This window comes from Saccopteryx bilineata, chromosome 12 (genome assembly GCF_036850765.1).
Source record: "Saccopteryx bilineata isolate mSacBil1 chromosome 12, mSacBil1_pri_phased_curated, whole genome shotgun sequence".
NCBI lineage: Eukaryota > Metazoa > Chordata > Mammalia > Chiroptera > Emballonuridae > Saccopteryx > Saccopteryx bilineata.
The window spans coordinates 18,718,177-18,739,139 of record NC_089501.1 but is presented as its reverse complement, the minus strand read 5'-3'; the positions used below and the strand labels follow the sequence as shown (position 1 = coordinate 18,739,139).

Here is a 20,963-nt window from a genome sequence, read left to right as displayed (position 1 = left end):
GGCCATAGCATAAGTTGTGAACATAACCACCAAGCTTTGCTAAAATCTTAGCCTTACAAGATAAATCTTTTTCTCCTTCCAAGTATTCCTTCACTACTATTCTTCTTATTATATATATATTAGTTGTGACAACGGTACTTACATTAATAGGTATAACGACCCATGGTTAACATACTGGCTTTTAAATACCCTTACGAGTAGATTAAACATAAGAGGGATCAAGTGAAAAAAAAATTTTTTTTATTTTTCAAAGATATATATGGCCTCTTTTTAAGATCTTCTCTCAGGTTTTCTAATGCTACATTAAATTGCTAATGTGAATGTAGTATGGATTTTTTAGTAACGGTATGTGTCTGTAAAGTGACCATTTAGGCTATCACTGTCTCTCAAAAACATCAGCAGGATGACAGCACTAGGAAATAAGACACTCTTGAAATGTTGTGTGTTCATCCAGGACAACTCAGCAAATGTAGGCCATTCATAGCTAAACACTAAATTTTTGTCCATGTATATAGATTATAAAAACTTACCATTCGGCCCTGGCCAGTTGGCTCAGTGGTGGAGCGTCGGCCTGGCGTGCAGGAGTCCCGGGTTCAATTCCCGGCCAGAGCACACAGGAGAAGCGTCCATCTGCTTCTCCACCCCTCCCCCTCTCCTTCCTCTCTCTCTCTCTCTTCCCCTCCTGCAGCCAAGGCTCCACTGGAGCAGGGTTGGCCTGGGCACTGAGGATGGCTCCATGGCCTCTGCCTCAGGCTCTAGAATGGCTCTGGTTGCAACAGAGCAACGCCCCAGATGGGCAGAGCATCGCCCCCTGGTGGGCATGCCGGGTGGATCCCGGTCGTACGCATGCGGGAGTCTGTCTGACTGCCTCCCTGTTTCCAACTTCATAAAAATACAAAAAAAACAAACAAACAAACAAAAAAACTTACCGTTTACGTTTTAAACTCACAAGTTGGTTATTCTGAACCAATGTAACAATGAACTGGACAATCTAAAAGAAAAATGTAAATTAAAAAATTTCTATCATAGACTTCATCTTCTTTAGTCCACATTACAAGCCTTACAAAATTCATTTAAATATTTTATGTCCCCTACTCCAAGTCACATAATTTCTCATATATTAATAAATCTGAAATTTGGATGCATCTTAAAATTCCTATCTAAAGAAACATAACAACCTCCAGGCAAAAGAATGTTGCTACCACCTAAAATAAAGAAATGCCTAAGACATCCATCCATCCATTTACCTAACCCAATATTTAGTTATTTGTTTTGGTGATAAGTATTAAACATGCCTAAATATATATTTGAACTTTTAAAAATTCTTTCAAGAATATTTAAATGCAAAAAATATATATATATATATGGTGTTTGATAGAAAACACTTCTTGAAAAAGGTAATAGAAATAAAAATAAAAAAAACCCTGCCAACTCTTTTAGAATAATAATAGATCGTATAATTTTCAAGTTAGAACCAGTAAACTGACTGACTGCAGAAAAACTGTTGAGGCACTAAACATTTGTCAAAGCTTCCTGCTGACAATCAAGAGAAACAGGTTTAATCTTCAAAGTCTGATTAAATTGAGAGGAAAACTACTGAACAGATTAAGACATGCCATATTCCTTATATGTCAGTATTTCTTCAAGTGTGGTCCATGGAGCAGTAGTACTGGCCTAGAAACTTGATGAACATGGAAATTCTTGAGCCTCACTCCAGAAATGCTAATCTGAAATTCTGAGGATGGGGCCCAGCAATGTGTATTTAGCAAGTCCTCCAAATAGTTCTAATGTGAATATGAGAACCATATATAGTATGATATGCTTTGAAAGTATACTGTCAGCTTTCTCAAGAAACTAAAAAGTGAGCATCACATGGTGAACTATGAAAAAAGTATGTCATTGAAAGGCTATAAAGAAAAAAGGGACTGGAAGACAATGTAGACACTGCAGAAAAGTTCTTTGTAAGCATTGTGAATTATATGATTAAAGAATTATCAATTAAAAACACATATATAGCTTTAATATCATGTGTTCTCCCTCAAAAAAGCCTATTAAATAATTTGCCTTACAATCAATATCAGCTTTTCCAAGGGAAAAAATATAAACATTATTTTTAAAGTTACTGAATTTATTGGAGAGATACTGGTTAAAAAAATTATATAGGTTTCAGGTTTACAGTACTAAAGTATATCACCTGTATCTTGTACTGTACGTTCACCACCACAAGTCAACTTTCTTTCCATCACCACTTATCCCTTTACTCTCTCCTATCTACCCCCACACTCCCCTTTCCTTCTGGAAATCACTAAACTGTTATCTATGAAGTTCTTTTTTTTTATTGTCTTCCTTTTTTTCTTAATTCCTTTCAAAATATAAACATTTTAACTGAAGAGTCAGACACCATTAGAGTATATGAAAAGGTTAGCCACTAAACTGCTTATTCAAAAGAAAATGCTAAGCTGACAAAAGGACATTTACGCTTAAAGCTATCTTTTGAAATCATTCAATTTCAATTATTTTTATTAACTTACAAAACAATGTTATAGTAAAATTCTAAAAACATTAGTAACTGAATGTCTAAGAAGATAAATCACTGGCTAAATTTCTTCTAAAATCTGTTCTCTGATTCAGTTCTCCTTTTCTACTTCTGCATCACACTGTACAGAGTTTATAACCTGAATAAGATAGGCATCTAACATGTACCACATCTAACTTGTACACCCGACAAGTCCTGTAACAGATACTTCATATGCATTATTTCTAATTAATCCAGGGCCAAAGAGTAAATGGCAGAGTTAAAAACCAAGTCCAGGAATAGAGAAAAAATTACCAGCTACCATCATGCATTATATAAACTCCCTAACCCCAGAAAAAGGAACCCTCATTCACTGTTGGTGGGACTGTAAAGTAGTACAACCATTATGGAGGAAAGTATGGTGGTTCCTCAAAAAACTGCAAATAGAACTACCTTATGACCCAGCAATCCCTCTACTGGGTATATATATACCCCAAAACCTCAGAAACATTGATACGTGAAGACACATGTAGCCCCATGTTCATTGCAGCACTGTTCACAGTGGCCAAGACATGGAAACAACCAAAAAGCCCTTCAATAGAAGACTGGATAAAGAAGATGTGGCACATATACACTATGGAATACTACTCAGCCATAAGAAATGATGACATCAGATCATTTACAGCAAAATGGTGGGATCTTGATAACATTATAAGGAGTGAAATAAGTAAATCAGAAAAAAACAAGAACTACATGATTCCATACATTGGTGGAACATAAAAATGAGACTAAGAGACATGGACAAGAGTGTGGTGGTTACCAGGGGTGGGGGGAGGGAGGACATGGGAAGGAGGGAGGGAGAGAGTTAGGGGGAGGGGGAGGGGCACAGAGAACTAGATAGAGGGTGGCGGTGGACAATCTGACTTTGGGCGAGGGGTACGCAACATAATTTAATGACAATATAACCTAGACATGTTTTCTTTGAATATATGTACCCTGATTTATTAATGTCATCCCATTACCATTAATAAAAATTTATTTAAAAAAAAAAACAAAAAAAAACTCCCTAACCCCCACCAAAACACACAGGTTCAAAATCAAATCTGAACAAAGAGAATCTTAGGCTTCATGAAAAATTGAAATGTTATCTTACAAACTATTCTTTCCATTATGGGGGGAAAAAAACCCCAACAAATTGTGAAGTTAATATTTAACCAAAACACTTTTTTGAAAAAGATTTTTAAAATAAAGTGAAGGGTATGGTACATTATCATTTTAAATTAGGTTTTCTCTACAGGACTGCATGTTGAAGTTAGCTATGGAAGTTTTGAAAGTATATGTACTCAGACTTAGAATTGAATTCTACATTCAGCCATCACTTGCACACCATTTATTTTTAAAATAGGCTATTTTGATTATAGGCCAAAGGCTGCAACTACCATTCATCTCTGTTTTAAGCCTGTTCCACTCACTAGATTCAAATCCTGTCAGTCATAACTCTATTTTTAGCTAAAGACCTCTGAGCATAAAAAAGTTGAAGCTCTCCCACCCTCCCTCCCCCCACAGTGTCCACTTTACTCATGAGCAAAAAATAGCTACCTTAATTACTTTTATGTTTCACCTCTTATTAACATATGAAAGCTGATATAAACAGGTTAAACACAAGGATACAATGCAAAAGAGATTTTCAGTTACCCCAGTAATTTTTAGCTCAGATACTAAAATATAGGATTTATTTTACACCACTATATTAACTGCTTTTCTGCGGACTAATGACATACATTGATAATTCACTTTTTTGAACTCAGAATTGGGTCAACTGACTTGAAAATATTAGTTTCTTATCTTCTGAACCTATATCCATGCCTTTTAGAGTAAAAAAAACAAAACAAATGAACAAAAACCCCACACAGTAAAGCTTTGTCTTTTTTTTTTTTATTTTATTTTAATTTTATTTATTCATTTTAGAAAGGAGAGAGAGAGAGAGAGAGAGAGAGAGAGAGAGAAGGGGGGAGGAGCTGGAAGCATCAACTCCCATATGTGCCTTGACCAGGCAAGCCCAGGGTTTCGAACCGGCGACCTCAGCATTTCCAGGTCGACGCTTTATCCACTGCGCCACCACAGGTCAGGCAGCTTTGTCTTTTATTGTAAAAATTATGTAAGAAATTGATTGTGTATTAATTATGATTTTCTAAGAATACAGTATTTTAAAGTTCTATTGGGCAAAAAAACTTCTTTATTAAAAATTAATGACATACTAACAGGGAGCATGTAATAAATATATTTAGCTAATGAAAAGTTTTTTATTAAAAAGGATATATAACACTTGGCCTAATTTGATTCACAGTTTTACATCCAATATATAAGAAATTAAAATCAACCACTGACTGTTCAACAGACTTCTTTGGGTCACAAATGATACTCATTAAACAAATGCAACTAGGTCATGGGGGAAAAGCTTACCTTCCGAATAACTTGTTGCTGTTGTGCATGTTTTGCTCGTAATTCTGACACCTCCTTCCAAAGGGACTCGTTTTCACTGTTATCATTTATTAAAAAACAAAACAAAAATTTCAGTCAGAAAGCCAGGCCTCAACATCTTTAATGAAGTATACTAGAGAATACCACAGCTATAGAGAACAAGCTGATGGCTGCCAAAGAGAAGGGATGGTAAGGGCATGGAAATATTTTTTTTAATTAAGAAAATCAGAGAATTTGGCCGGGCCTGTGGTGCACAGTGGATAGAGTGTCGACCTGGAAGACTGAGGTCACTGGTTCGAAACCCTGAGCTTGCCCAGTCAAGGCACATTACAATAAGCAATCAACAACTAAAGTGAAACAACTATGAATTGATACTTCTCACTCTCCCCACCTTTCCTCTCTCTGTAAAATCAATAAATAAAATCACATACACAAAAAAGAGAATTTATCTAGTTTTTATTATATATTTTTATGAGACCAAAAAATCTTGGGTTCAATTATATAGATGGCAACTATCTTGACACAAATCCAGACTCGTTCCTTCATAACTGTAGTAGCTTCTACTCATGGCAACTACATACACAAGAACTTAAGATTCATGCTTATATCCATATAGTAGAAGGCAACTGATTTCTCTGATGATCTGGTTCATTACTTCTTATTTAAGCTAACCTTTCAACTATGGCTACCAAGTGAATTCAGTATTTGTACTTACAAAACAATTCTTAAATGGAAGTGACACCTAGTAAGTATTTCTTTGTCATGCTCTAGGCACTAAGCTAAGCATTTTATATGTACTGGTTATTTAAATTTCTCTCCAATCTATCAAGAGCAGAATTGTTATCTCTATTTTATAGATGAGGACACCAGAGAATTAAGAAGACTTGCCCAAGACCACATAATTTGCTAAATGTTAATGTTGAACTAAAGCCTGTCAGACTCTAAAACTGTGTATCTTAAGGTCTGTCTCAAACACAAGCCTATGAAAATGCTAAAAAATATTTATTTTTTGGCCCTGGCCAGTTGGCTCAGCGGTAGAGTGTCAGCCCGGCATGTGGAAGTCCCGGGTTTGATTCCCGGCCAGGACACACAGGAGAAGCACTCATCTGCTTCTCCACCCTTTCCCCTCTCCTTTCTCTCTCTCACTTCCCCTCCCTCAGCCAAGGCTCCATTGGAGCAAAGTTGGCCTGGGCACTAAGGATGCATCAGGAGCTAGAATGGCTCAAATTGCAGCAGAGCAATGCCTCAGAGGGGCTGAACATCGCCCCTTGGTGGGCATGCCAGGTGGATCCTGGTCGTGCACATGCTCCTATCTGTCTGTCTGCCTCCCGCCACCCGCTTCTCACTTCAAAAAAATACAAAAAAAGAAAAAAATATTTATTCTTTAAAAACATATTCAAATATATGATAAACCAGTAACTGGACCAGTAGTAACAGTTTCTTTTCCTTCATTCAACACTTATTGAAACTGTATTATTATTAAATGTTAGCAGCAATGATAATGCTGAGAAGACATAAAAGATAATCAACCTATTAAATGTTTAATTTTCATTCTTTTGTTAATTTCCACAAAAGCCATCTTCCTCAATCCAAACTACAGCATTAAAAAAAGGACTGGATTTGTAAATAGAGGGTATTGAAAATGGGACTTTCTTTAATACCAAAAAAATACTGTACTTTTTCTGACTCAAAAATTTAAAGATACTGTCATCTGCCTACTAAAGATAAGCAGGAGAAAGGTAACCTCTAAGATTTTGGGATCCCATTCCTTAAAGACTAAAGTTGAGATTCAAGAAAGTGGGTCAAAGAGCACCTCAGTAGACACAAGATAGATACAATAAACCAGTATAAGTAATTAAATAAAATATGCAAAATGAGGAAACTTTAACTGTTAGTCAAAAAGGGAATCAAAGTCCAATGTTACTCTTCTAACAAAGGTACTTAAGAACAAATTAATGTCCCATGTTTAAAATAGGAGAGAAAATACACAAAATGACTTCTCAAGACCTGGGCACCTATTAGGATAAGCGAAATTCCAGCTACTTACTAAAAAAAGAAGTATGTATCTACTATATACACATACAAGCAGTTACTGTAAGTTAGGATAATGATGCCAAGAACTGTAGTAAAACAAAACAAAGCATCTTTCTGTAGATAAAAGGCCCGAAAAATACTTCCTCCAGTGTATGTAAAATAAATACCAAGTAGGACAAGCCTCTTGTGTCCATTTTCCTGTTTTTAATGTCCTACTTTTTCCTAAGAGTTTAGATCGCACAGAAAAGTATTTAAAAAATCATAAAAGGAATGCATAACATATGCAGCACTTTTTATGGCTTTGTGTGTGCCCTCACATGTGTGTGAACATCAAATAAAAGCTAACCTTTGAATAATCATATTTCTTACACCAATGTAAAAATCTAGTGTTTCATCAATAATGCGTGTGCATCATATTATTTTGAATGCCCAGGTTTTTATAGTCTTTCGATCACCATCATGAAAATACAATATTGGAGTAAAGTTTATAGCTAGAAATCAAAAATAAAGGAAACCAGTGCTTACAGAAAAATCTTTCATCTTGGGTAAAAGTACTTAAAGCACTAACCTCCAACACCAACACTCAACACACACAAACCAACCCACATATTACAATTCTATTTGGAAATAATACTTTACCTTTTTAATTCGGAAAGCCTGGACTCAATAGTTTCTTGTTTTATTTGAACCTTCTGAGCACTACTTATAATTTTTGTTAAATCTTCCTGACGAATTTTATTTTCTTCTGGTTTTGAAGATGAAACCTTTTGAAAAGCAAATTTAAGACATCAAATTAATACTAAACACCATGACTGTAATCCAAAGCTTCCCTATTATAAAAGGTTTTTATAGCCTGCTCAGGAAGTTGAGATCTAATTCCAAAAGGTCCAGGATAACTTTTTTTTTTTTGTGTGGCAGAGACAGAGTCAGAGAGAGGGATAGATAGGGACAGACAGACTGGAAGGAAGAGAGATGAGAAACATCAATTCTTCGTTGCAGTTCCTTAGTTGTTCATTGATTGATTTCTCATATGTACCTTGACTCGGGGCTAGAGTAGACCGAGTGACCCCTTGCTCGAGCCAGCGACCCTGGGCTCAAGCTGGTGAGCCTTGCTCAAACCAGATGAGCTCACACTCAAGCTGGCGACCTCGGGGTCTCGAACCTGGGTCCTCCGCATCCCAGTCTAATGCTCTATCCACTGCGCCACTGCCTGGTCAGGCACCCAGGATAAAATTTTAGGGAAAATATAAACTTATAGCTCAAAAAAACAGGATAAGAAATAATCAGTCTTTTTTTTTTTTTAATGTAGATAAAGTGTCCACAAGTACGAACACCTTAAGGGTTTTTTTTTTTTTTTTTCCTTTTGCCAAACTCCCTGTAACTTCCCCATGCCTCTTTATTATCACATGCCACATTTAATTCAATTTATGTAGTAATAGCTTTATGCTAGAACAATTTCTTCTTTTTTTTTTTTGTATTTTTCTGAAGTTGGAAACGGGAAGGCAGTCAGACAGACTCCTGTATGCGCCTGACCAGGATCCACCCGGCATGCCCACCAGGGGGCGATGCTCTGCCCATCTGGGGCGTTGCTCTGTTGTGACCAGAGCCATTCTAGAGCCTGAGGCAGAGGCCACAGAGCCATCCTCAGCGCCCGGGCCAACTTTGCTCCAATGGAGCCTCAGCTACGAGAGTAGGAAAGAGACAGAGAGAAAGGAGAGGGGAAGGGGTAGAGAAGCAGATGGGCACCTCTCCTGTGTGCCCTGGCTGGGAATCGAACCTGGGACTCCTGCATGCCAGGCTGACATCTACCACTGAGCCAACCGGCCAGGGCTAGGCCATTTTTATTTCATGGTTTACTACCCTTATTACCCCCCTTCCATTTCTGTGGATTTGGTAAAAATACCTTATTTCAGAAAAAAAAAAAATCATTCAAAAACATTTTGTTAAATGCCTCCTATATGCAAAGGACTTATTCTAGGCAATGAATATTTGGCAGTGAACTGCATAAAAAGTCATCCAGGGAGCTTACAACATTCTAGCAGTAGCCTGCATTTTTAAAGCTAAATTAAAAAGAGCGAGCTATCCCAATATGAATGACTTCTCCCCTCAGTTAAATGTGAACATTTTCCTTTTCTTTAAAGGTGTCTGAGCTTTCAGTATAATTCAGCACAAGGAAAAAAAAAATGATGGTATAATTAAAACTTTATTAGTCTTAAGTCATCCTAAGAAAGAACACCAGTATATTTCTATACACTTAATATCAACAGCTGAAATAAAAGTCTTGGCCAATTATATTACATAGTAATACCCTAATAAAATCATGTTTATAGCTCACCTTCCTTTTAATGTTCTCCAACAAGTCATCCTGCCCTTGTTTGAAGTAAGGATGCTGAAATTCAACAGGACCATCTCGTTCTTGCTTTACAATTCCAGAGTCAATATGTACTACTTTACGAAAACCATCTGAAAAAGATTCAAAATTTAGATGACAACAACAGATGGAAGTCAAAATTAATGGTGTTTCTAGGCAGTATATTTTCTTCTTTATCATACTAATGGGAAAAAAAAACAGTTAATCAATGGCGACTGAGAGTATTTCAAATAAACTCCTGTCCATACTCACACATATTCAATTGCCTCACAAAGCTTGCCATGTTATTGTGCTTGAAGTATTTGGGAAGAATTTCTTTTGCAAATCGTTGTTCATCCAAAACCAGAAAACTCTGACCATTCTGAAAAAGTAAAAAGAGTCAATTAGTTCAAGTCCACTAGATGGTATATATGAACCCCCAAACTGGGCAATCTTTTTATAACTTCAGACCAACAGTTTATTTCTGTTAACGGCAAGAAACAAACTCCAATTAAGTGCCAAAATGCAATATTTTATTTCAACTTCAAAAGCTTAGGAATATGTCTCAAACCAAAACCCACATCATACTACTCAATGGTGAAATATTAGAAAAATTTCCATTAAATCAGAAACAAGAAAAATAAATATAATATGTAGTAAGCATAATGACTTAACATTGTTTAAAAGCCAACACAATTAGACAAAAATATAAAATTTGAAAGTATCATTTTTGCAACAGATATAATTATACCTTTGTACAATCAATTGAAAAACTAAGAGCATTTAGTAAAAGACATAATTAACTAATTAATACCTAAAATCACTAATGTGCTTCCATTCAAAAAATAAACAACAATGACGTCAGAGTAATGGCGGGGTAGGAAGCGATACCGATAAATCTCCCCCAAAACTCAACAAGATCTTCAACCACAAACAGAAAAACCTATACTTGAAGCTTCCAGATGCTTCGCAATACACCCAAAGGTATGATTGAGTGAAAAATTGGCTAAATATATAACCAAACCCCGAAGGAAATAGGGAGTAAGAAATGCTCCGCCTTCCTCACTAACCTAAACAGGGCGGCTTTCTCTGGTAACTGTGAATATAGAAACTGAGGCGGGGAAAAGGGGTGAATAGATCCAGGCCGCCGCGGCACAAACGGCCGAACCAGGCTGTGGCACGCAGATCCAAGCCGAGGAAAATCTGATCCTGTGGCAACCCGGGCAATACAAGCTAACACTCGCGCCAAACCCAAACAAAGAAAGACAAGCGGAGCAGCCATTTTACCCGGTCTCCTGGTCGGTGCGCAGTTAGTGAGCGAGAATTTCTTCCTAGGCCCCGAGAGTGGGTGCTTGTGCTACCCCACGGAGAGGCAGGGTCAGAGGCCTTTCTGGGGGCCGAGGGCAGAGTCTCTGGGCAGCCCCAGCGCCCTGGGAAAGCCACGCACGGGAGGGAGTGAGAACTAATTCCAACGGTGGAGATTTTCCGTGCTGGAGGGTGTTTCACTCAGAGGGAACCGCGGCCGGCCTCATATCCTGGTTTGCGCGCGCAGATAAGGAGTGAGCAATTCCTCCGAGTGCCTCGGCAGTGCGCGCCAGTGTTATCGCACAGAGGGGCAGAGTCAGGGGCCTTTGTGTGGGCCAAAGCGGAATCTCGAGCTGTCCCAGCGCCTTGCAAAAGCCGCGCACGGGGACGGAGCGAGACTCAATTCCAACGCTGCAACTTTTCCCTGCGGTTGGGGGTTTCACTCAGAGCGTGAGACTGCTGGCCGGATATCCTGGTCGCAGACAGTGAGTGAGAGTTTCCTCCAAGCGCCCCGGAAGTGGGCGCCCGCTTGTGTTACCGGACAGAGTGGCAGAGCCAGAAGTCTTTGAGTGGGCGGAAAGCCTGCCTGATTATGCTAGCAGCTCTGACTGACTGAGCCTTACCCAGAGCCCTGTGCTGAGTGGAAATAGAGTGGGGAGTTGCCAGCTCTTTGAGCCTCTTACTATCCAGGCAGAGGCAGCAGCAACCCCATAGCTGGATTATCAGGCTACTAATTGAGGAAGGAAAGACTAGGAGAAAGGCTCCAGGAACACGGACTCTCTCACTGTCGGAGCCTATAAATGCTAATGAGCTTCGACTGCCAATGAGACTAAAGCACAATACATGACAGTGCCATAGAGACTTATCAACTGCAAACCTCTACCTGAGCGTGCCAAAGGGGCAGAACCCGGGGTACAGAGTCACCGACCAGGAAGAGGGAGAGAAAAGAAAAAGCAAGAAGATAACCTCTCAAAATCAAGAATAATCTGCAGACTTTATAACCTATCCCATTTTATTATATTTGTTCGTTTGTTTCTCTTATCTTCATTCTTGATACTTTTTTTTTTCCTCCTCCAATTTGGCCGATTAACTCTCTACTGGTCTTACTCTCTCCTCTCCTTGAACTACACTACACATAAGTGTTACATCTCCCATTATCTTTTCTCTTCTCTTCCTTTCTCTCTATGAGGGTTGCACTCCAAAACCCTTAACTCTCTCTCTCTCTCTCTCTCCTTTCTTTTTTCTTCTTTTAGTGGTTCCCTCTTTTTTTCTCTCTCTCTCTCTTTCTTTTCTCCCTCTATATTAGTTTCTTCCTTTCTCCTTTACATTTCCTCTCATTCAAACCTCAATAACAAACAAATTATCTTATCTGGGACTCAAACCTATGTTTGTGGCATTTTGGGGGGTTTTTGGGGGGGGTTTTACTTCACCTTTTTAACTCACTAGCAGTGCTCCCATCCCTGGCTCTCCATATTATCTAGTTCTTGTTCCACTAAATACAATAGTAATTTTTTAATTTGTCCCCCCATTTTTCCGTTTTCCTCTTATTCCTCTCATCATAACTCTTAGACAACCAACACCTAAAAGCAAATCATTTTATTCTTGACCCAAATTTTTTCCTTATTTGCTTTTTGTGGGTCCATACGCTCTTTTTTTTTTCTTTTTTCTTTTTTTTTGCCCTTTTATTACTTTTCCCCAATTCAGGCCCTCCATCACAGGCATTGTTTGTTATAATTCACAGTCCACCACAAGATTTTCTCAAGAAAGAGGGGAGAGGAGAGGAGAGGAAAAAAGGAGGGGGGGAATAATTTCCTTTTTTAAAAATTTTTATTTATTTTTTTTTATTTTTTAAATTTTTTATTTATTCATTTTTAGAGAGGACAGAGAGAGGGAGAGAGAGAGAAGGGGGGAGGAGCTGGAAGCATCAACTCCCATATGTGCCTTGACCAGGCAAGCCCAGGGTTTTGAACCAGCGACCTCAGCATTTCCAGGTCAACGTTTTATCCACTGCGCCACCACAGGTCAGGCCTAAAATTTTTATTTTATTTTTCTTTATTTCATTATTAATTTTTTTAAAAAAAAACAACTCTTTTCGATTTTTTATTTTTTTTATTTTTTTAACTTTTTATTCTTTATTAAATCTCATTAATACTATCAACAAAACCACCCTCAGATGCCATTAAGGAAGAGAAAATCGAATATCATGGATACAAAAGAAAGAGAGGTAACACAAATAGATGAGGAAAAATCTATGGAGAAAAAATTTAATATATTGGAAACCTTGGAGCTAAATGACAGAGAATTCAAGATAGAAATCTTAAAAATCCTCCGAGATATACAAGAAAACACAGAAAGGCAATTTAGGGAGCTCAGAAAACAACTCAATGAACACAAAGAATATATGTCCAAGGAAATTGAAACTATAAAAACAAATCAAACAGAGATGAAAAACTCAATTCACGAGTTGAAAAACGAAGTAACAAGCTTAGCTAATAGAACAGGTCAGATAGAAGAGAGGATTAGTGAAATAGAAGACAAGCAACTTGAGGCACAACAGAGAGAAGAAGAAAGAGACTCAAAAATTAAAAAAAATGAGATAGCCCTACAAGAATTATCTGACACCATCAAAAAGAATAACATAAGAATAATAGGTATATCAGAGGGAGAAGAGAGAGAAAATGGAATGGAGAACATACTCAAACAAATAATAGATGAGAACTTCCCAAGCCTGTGGAAAGAACTAAAGCCTCAAGTTCAAGAAGCAAACAGAACTCCGAGTTTTCTTAACCCCAACAAACCTACACCAAGGCATATCATAATGAAATTGACACAAACCAACAGCAAAGAAAAAATTCTCAAGGCAGCCAGGGAAAAGAAGAATACAACATATAAAGGAAGGCCCATTAGATTATCATCAGATTTCTCAGCAGAAACTCTACAAGCTAGAAGAGAGTGGACCCCAATATTTAAAGTCCTGAAAGAGAGGAACTTTCAGCCACGAATACTATACCCATCAAAGCTATCCTTCAAATACGAAGGAGAAATAAAAACATTCACAGATACAGAAAAGATGAGGGAATTTATCATCAGAAAACCCCCACTCCAGGAATTACTAAAGGGGGTTCTCCAATCAGATACAAAGAACAAAAAAAAACAGAGCCACAAGTAAAAGCTCCAAGAAGAACACAATAAAACCAAATTTAAACTGTGACAACAACAAAAAGAAACAAGGGGAGAAGATGGAGATTAACAGTAGCAAAGGATGATGGAGTGCAAAAGTACTCACAAAATAGTTCGCTACAATGAACAGGGTAGGGACCCTTTTCATTACTCAAAGGTAACCACCATTGAAAAAACCACCACAGAAGCACATGAGATAAAAAAGATAGCAACAGAGGAAAGATGTATGGAATACAACCAAATAAAAACAAAAGATAGAAAAATGAAAGAGAAGGATCAAACAAGACACAAAACTAACAGAAAGCAAGATATAAAATGGCAATAGGGAACTCACAAGTATCAATAATTACACTAAATGTAAACGGATTAAACTCACCAATAAAAAGGCACAGAGTAGCAGAATGATTAAAAAAGAAAATCCAACTGTATGCTGCCTACAGGAAACTCATCTAAGTAACAAGGATAAAAACAAATTCAAAGTGAAAGGCTGGAAAACAATACTCCAAGCAAATAACATCCAAAAAAAAGCAGGTGTAGCAATACTCATATCGGATAATGCTGACTAAAAGACAGGAAAAGTACTCAGAGACAAAAATGGCCATTTCATAATGGCTAAGGGGACACTGAATCAAGAAGACATAACAATTCTTAATATATATGCACCAAACCAAGGAGCACCAAAATATATAAGACAGCTACTTATTGATCTTAAAACAAAAACTGACAAACATACAATCATACTTGGAGACCTCAATACACCGCTGACGGCTCTAGATCGGTCATCCAAACAGAGAATCAACAAAGACATAGTGGCCTTAAACAAAACACTAGAGCACCTGGATATGATAGACATCTACAGGACATTTCATCCCAAAGTGACTGAGTATACATTCTTCTCCAGTGTACATGGATCATTCTCAAGAACTGACCATATGTTGGGCCACAAAAACAACATCAGCAAATTCAGAAAAACTGAAGTTGTACCAAGCTTATTTTCTGATCATAAAGCCTTGAAACTAGAATTCAACTGCAAAAAAAGAGGAAAAAAATCCCACAAAAATGTGGAAACTAAACAACATACTTTTAAAAAATGAATGGGTCAAAGAAGAAATAAGTGCAGAGATCAAAAGATATATACAGACTAATGAAAATAACAATACGACATATCAGAATCTATGGGATGCAGCAAAAGCAGTGATAAGAGAGAAGTTCTTATCGCTTCAGGCATATATGAACAAACAAGAGAGAGCCCAAGTGAACCACTTAACTTCCCACCTTAAGGAACTAGAAAAAGAAGAACAAAGACAACCCAAAACCAGCCGAAGAAAGGAGATAATAAAAATCAGAGCAGAAATAAATGAATTAGAGAACAGAAAAACTATAGAAAAAATTAATAGAACAAGGAGCTGGTTCTTTGAAAAGATCAACAAAATTGACAAACCCTTGGCAAGACTTACCAAGGAAAAAAAGAGAAAGAACTCATATAAACAAAATCCAAAATGAAAGAGGAGAAATCACCACGGACACCGTAGATATACAAAGAATTATTGTAGAATACTATGAAAAACTTTATGCCACTAAATTCAACAACCTAGAAGAAATGGATAAATTCCTAGAAAAATACAACCTTCCTAGACTGAGTCAAGAAGAAGCAGAAAGCCTAAACAGACCTATCAGTAGAGAAGAAATAGAAAAAACCATTAAAAACCTCCCCAAAAATAAAAGTCCAGGCCCTGACGGCTATACCAGCGAATTTTATCAAACATTCAAAGAAGACTTGGTTCCTATTCTACTCAGAGAGTCTTCCAAAAAATTGAAGAAGAAGCAATACTTCCAAACACATTTTATGAGGCCAACATAACCCTCATACCAAAACCAGGCAAGGATGGCACAAAAAAAGAAAACTACAGACCAATATCTCTAATGAATACAGATGCTAAAATACTAAACAAAATACTGGCAAACCGAATACAACAACATATTAAAAAAATAATACATCATGATCAAGTGGGATTCATCCCAGAATCTCAAGGATGGTTCAACATACGCAAAACGATTAACGTAATACACCATATCAACAAAACAAAGAACAAAAACCACATGATCTTATCAATAGACGCAGAAAAGGCTTTTGATAAAATACAACACAATTTTATGTTTAAGACTCTCAACAAAATGGGTATAGAAGGAAAATATCTCAACATGATAAAGGCCATATATGATAAACCATCAGCTAACATCATATTAAATGGCACTAAACTGAAGGCTTTCCCCCTTAAATCAGGAACAAGACAGGGTTGTCCACTCTCTCCACTCTTATTTAATGTGGTACTAGAGGTTCTAGCCAGAGCAATCAGACAAGACAAAGAAATAAAAGGCATCCATATCGGAAAAGAAGAAGTAAAGGTATCACTTTTTGCAGATGATATGATCCTATACATCGAAAACCCCAAAGAATCCACAAAAAGACTACTAGAAACAATAAGCCAATACAGTAAGGTCGCAGGATACAAAATTAACATACAGAAGTCAATAGCCTTTCTATATGCCAACAATGAAACAACTGAGAAGGAACTCAAAAGAATAATCCCCTTCACGATTGCAACAAAAAAATAAAATACTTAGGAATAAACATAACAAAGAATGTAAAGGACTTATATAATGAAAACTATAAACCATTGTTAAGGGAAATCGAAAAAGATATAATGAGATGGAAGAATATACCTTGTTCTTGGCTAGGAAGAATAAATATAATCAAGATGGCTATATTACCCAAAGCAATATACAAATTTAATGCAATTCCCATCAAACTTCCAATGACATTTTTTAAAGAAATAGAGCAAAAAATCATCAGATTTATATGGAACTATAAAAAACCCCGAATAGCCAAAGCAATCCTAAAGAAAAAGAATGAAGCTGGGGGCATAACAATACCTGACTTCAAACTCTATTATAGGGCCACGACAATCAAAACAGCATGGTATTGGCAGAAAAATAGACACTCAGACCAATGGAACAGAATAGAAAGTCCAGAAATAAAACCACATATATATAGTCAAATAATTTTTGATAAAGGGGCCAACAACACACAATGGAGAAAAGAAAGCCTTTTCAATAAATGGTGCTGGGAAAACTGGAAAGCCACATGCAAAAGAATGAAACTGGACTACAGTCTCTCCCCCTGTACAAAAATTAACTCAAAATGGATCAAAGATCTAAACATAAGACCTGAAACAATTAAGTACATAGAAGAAGACATAGGTACTCAACTCATGGACCTGGGTTTTAAAGAGCATTTTATGAATTTGACTCCAATGGCAAGAGAAGTAAAGGCAAAAATTAATGAATGGGACTACATCAGACTAAGAAGTTTTTGCTCAGCAAGAGAAACTGATAACAAAATAAACAGAAAGCCAACTAAATGGGAAATGATTTTTTCAAACAACAGCTCAGATAAGGGCCTAATATCCAAAATATACAAAGAACTCATAAAACTCAACAACAAACAAACAAACAATCCAATAAAAAAATGGGAAGAGGATATGAATAGACACTTCTCCCAGGAAGAAATACAAATGGCCAACAGATATATGAAAAGATGCTCATCTTCTTTAGCTATTAGAGAAATGCAAATTAAAACGGCAATGAGATACCACCTCACACCTGTTCGATTAGCTATTATTAACAAGACAGGTAATAGCAAATGTTGGAGAGGCTGTGGAGAAAAAGGAACCCTCATCCACTGTTGGTGGGAATGTAAAGTAGTACAACCATTATGGAAGAAAGTATGGTGGTTCCTCAAAAAACTGAAAATAGAACTACCTTATGACCCAGCAATCCCTCTACTGGGTATATATCCCCAAAACTCAGAAACATTGATACGTAAAGACACATGCAGCCCCATGTTTATTGCAGCATTGTTCACAGTGGCTAGGACATGGAAACAACCAAAAAGCCCATCAATAGATGACTGGATAAAGAAGATGTGGCACATATACACTATGGAATACTACTCAGCCATAAGAAATGATGACATCAGAACATTTACAGCAAAATGGTGGGATCTTGATAACATGATACGAAGCGAAATAAGTAAATCAGAAAAAAACAGGAACTGTATTATTCCATATGTAGGTGGGACATAATAGTGAAACTAAGAGACATTGGTAAGAGTGTGGTGGTTACGGGGGGGAGGGGGGAATGGGTGAGGGATAGGGGGTGGGGAGGGGCACAAAGAAAACAAGATAGAAGGTGACAGGGACAATCTGACTTTGGGTGGTGGGTATGCAACATAATTGAACGACAAGATAACCTGGACTTGTTATCTTTGAATATATGTATCCTGATTTATTGATGTCACCCCATTAAAAAAATAAAATTATAAAAAAAAAAAAAACCAAAAAAAACAAAAAAAACAATTTGAAACTTACTAGAAAAATACAGTAATCAAAACAGCATGGTACTAGCATAAAAACAGACCAATAGAATAGACTGGAGACCCCAGAAATAAACTTTCACATATACTGTGCAAGGATTTTTGGTAAGGGTGCCAAGATCTATTAATGAGGAAAGGGCAGTGTTTTCAATAAATGGATAAAAGACCTAAACTTAAAATAATTTTAGAAGAAATCATAGAGAGAAGCTTCATAACATTGGATTTGGCAATGATTTCTTGGATAACACCAAAAGCAAAAGTAACAAAAGCAAAAATAAACAAATGGGTTGTATCTCAGACTTAAAAATTTTTTTTATAAATAACACTATCAAGAGAGTGGAGGCCCTGGCCGGTTGGCTCAGCGGTAGAGCGTCCGCCTGGCGTGCAGGGGACCCGGGTTTGATTCCCGGCCAGGGCACATAGGAGAAGCACCCATTTGCTTCTCCACCCCCACCCCCTCCTTCCTCTCTGTCTCTCTCTTCCCCTTCCGCAGCCAAGGCTCCATTGGAGCAAAGATGGCCCGGGCGCTGGGGATGGCTCCTTGGCCTCTGCCCCAGGTGCTAGAGTGGCTCTGGTCGCGGTAGAGCGACGCCCAGGAGGGGCAGAGCATCGCCCCCTGGTGGGCAGAGCGTTGCCCCTGGTGGGCATGCCGGTGGATCCTGGTCGGGCGCATGTGGGAGTCTGTCTGACTGCCTCCCCGTTTCCAACTTCAGAAAAATACAAAAAAAAAAAAAAAAGAGGAAAAAAAGAAACGGGCAAAGACTTAAATACACAGTTTTCCAAAGAAGACAGGCATCTGTCCAATAAACACATGAAAAGATGCCTATCATCAGTAATCATTAGGAAAATGAAAACCAAAACTACAATATACCACCACTTCATGGCCAGTAGGATGGCCATTATTAAAACACACATATGGAAAAACTAACAAACAGAAAATAAGTATTAGTGAAGATGTAGATAAATTAGAAATCCTACGCATTGCTGGTGGAAATGTAAAATAGTACAGCCACTGTAGGAAACAGTATGATTCTTTAAAAAGCTAAACACAGAATTACCATATAATTCCATTTCTGAGTCTGTACCCACAAGAATTGAGAGTAGGGACTCAAAAGAGGATTTGTACAGCCATGTTCATAAGAGTATTATTCACAGTAGTCAAAAGGTGTAAACAACCCAAATATCCATTGACAGATGAATGGATAAAGAAAATCTGGTATATATACACACAATGGGATGTTATTTAGCCTTAAAGAGGAAGGAAATAAAGACATATGACAACAAGGATGAACCTTCAAGACATTTGCTAAGTGAAATAAACTAGTCACAAGAACACCAATACTGTACAATTCTACTTATACAGGGTATTTAGAATAGTTAAATTCAAAGAGACTACAAAATAAGCTAGGAGGAAGAGGGAATTGGAAGTTATTGTCTAATGAGTATGAAGTTTCAGTGTAGGAAGACGAAAAACATTCTGGACACCACAGTAGTGATGGTTGCAATAACAATGTGAATATACTTAATGGAACGGAACTGTATGCTTAAAAATGGTTAAAATGGTTAATTTTAAGCTATGTATATTTTATCACAGCAACGAAATTAAAACAAAGGTTTATTTTGTTATGTGTATTTTATCACAAAATTAAAACTAAAATGGAATGAAAGATCCCAATAATAGAAAACTGTCAAGAATCTAAAAATAAGTTTTAAAAATACACAAGACCTTTCAGAACACATTAAACTACAGAGGGAAAAATACACTATTGTAAAGCTGTCCATTCTCCCTCAATTAACCAATACATTAAGTTATCTCTCAAGTAAATAAAATAAAGTGATTTTTGGAGGTTGGGTGAAGAGCTGCTAAAAGAAGAAAATGTAAGTGATAAAATTCACTTGTTAAAATAATATTTAACAATAGGCAAGAAAATACTAAAACCAATAAGGAAAGAGTTGTTAACCCTATCCCATACAGATGGCAAAATCAGTTTGTAAAAGTTTGGTACTAAAGAAAGAACAGACTAGAGAGGACAGAAGAAGGAGCAAATTCATCTGAGATTTTAATAGAGAATAAGGGTAGCATTCAAATCGGGTGGGGGGACAAGCGGGAAAGCATTAGTTAATAAACTATCCATGTGGAAAGAAAAACAAAGCTCACTGCTAACTCACTGCTACTTCACTTTTTAAATCAAGCTTTTAAAAGCATGACACATAATAAATCCAGAAGCCATGCTGGTTATATTCACAGAGACTACTACCTGCCTATCTCCAGATTCCTCTACTTTTTCAGTTTATTTTTAACAACGAAAATTGTATATACAGTACTTAAAGTGTACAACATGATGATTTGATATATATACACACACAGTGAAATAGCTAGTCAAGCCAATTAAGAGATCATCTACATAAAACTAAAAAGGTTCTATACATAGCAAAAGAATCAACAAAATAAAGCAACCTAAATAACAAAATGAGAAGATATTTGAAATAATATATCTGATAAGGGATTAAGATCTAAAATACAAGGAGAGCATATAACTCAATAGCAAAAACAAAAACAAAAAAACAATTAAAAAATGGGCAAATGACCTAAATAGTCAGTTTTCCCAAAAAGACCTACAAATAGCCAACAGGTATATGAAAAGATGCTCAACATCACTAAA

General features: G+C 37.0%; 1 protein-coding gene across 2 annotated transcripts in view; it reads right to left on the bottom strand.

Moving 5' to 3' along the window:
- Positions 1-20,963, bottom strand: part of HSF2 (heat shock transcription factor 2) — a 46,366-nt gene that overhangs the window by 13,157 nt on the left and 12,246 nt on the right. For both annotated transcript variants that reach the window (XM_066248463.1, XM_066248464.1), the window contains exons 2-6: positions 9,654-9,762; positions 9,366-9,493; positions 7,670-7,794; positions 4,979-5,054; positions 930-991 (exon numbers count right to left, since the gene is read on the bottom strand). In XM_066248463.1, the coding sequence (XP_066104560.1) occupies positions 930-991; positions 4,979-5,054; positions 7,670-7,794; positions 9,366-9,493; positions 9,654-9,762 (500 nt within the window). The remainder of the gene's footprint in view (positions 1-929; positions 992-4,978; positions 5,055-7,669; positions 7,795-9,365; positions 9,494-9,653; positions 9,763-20,963) is intronic.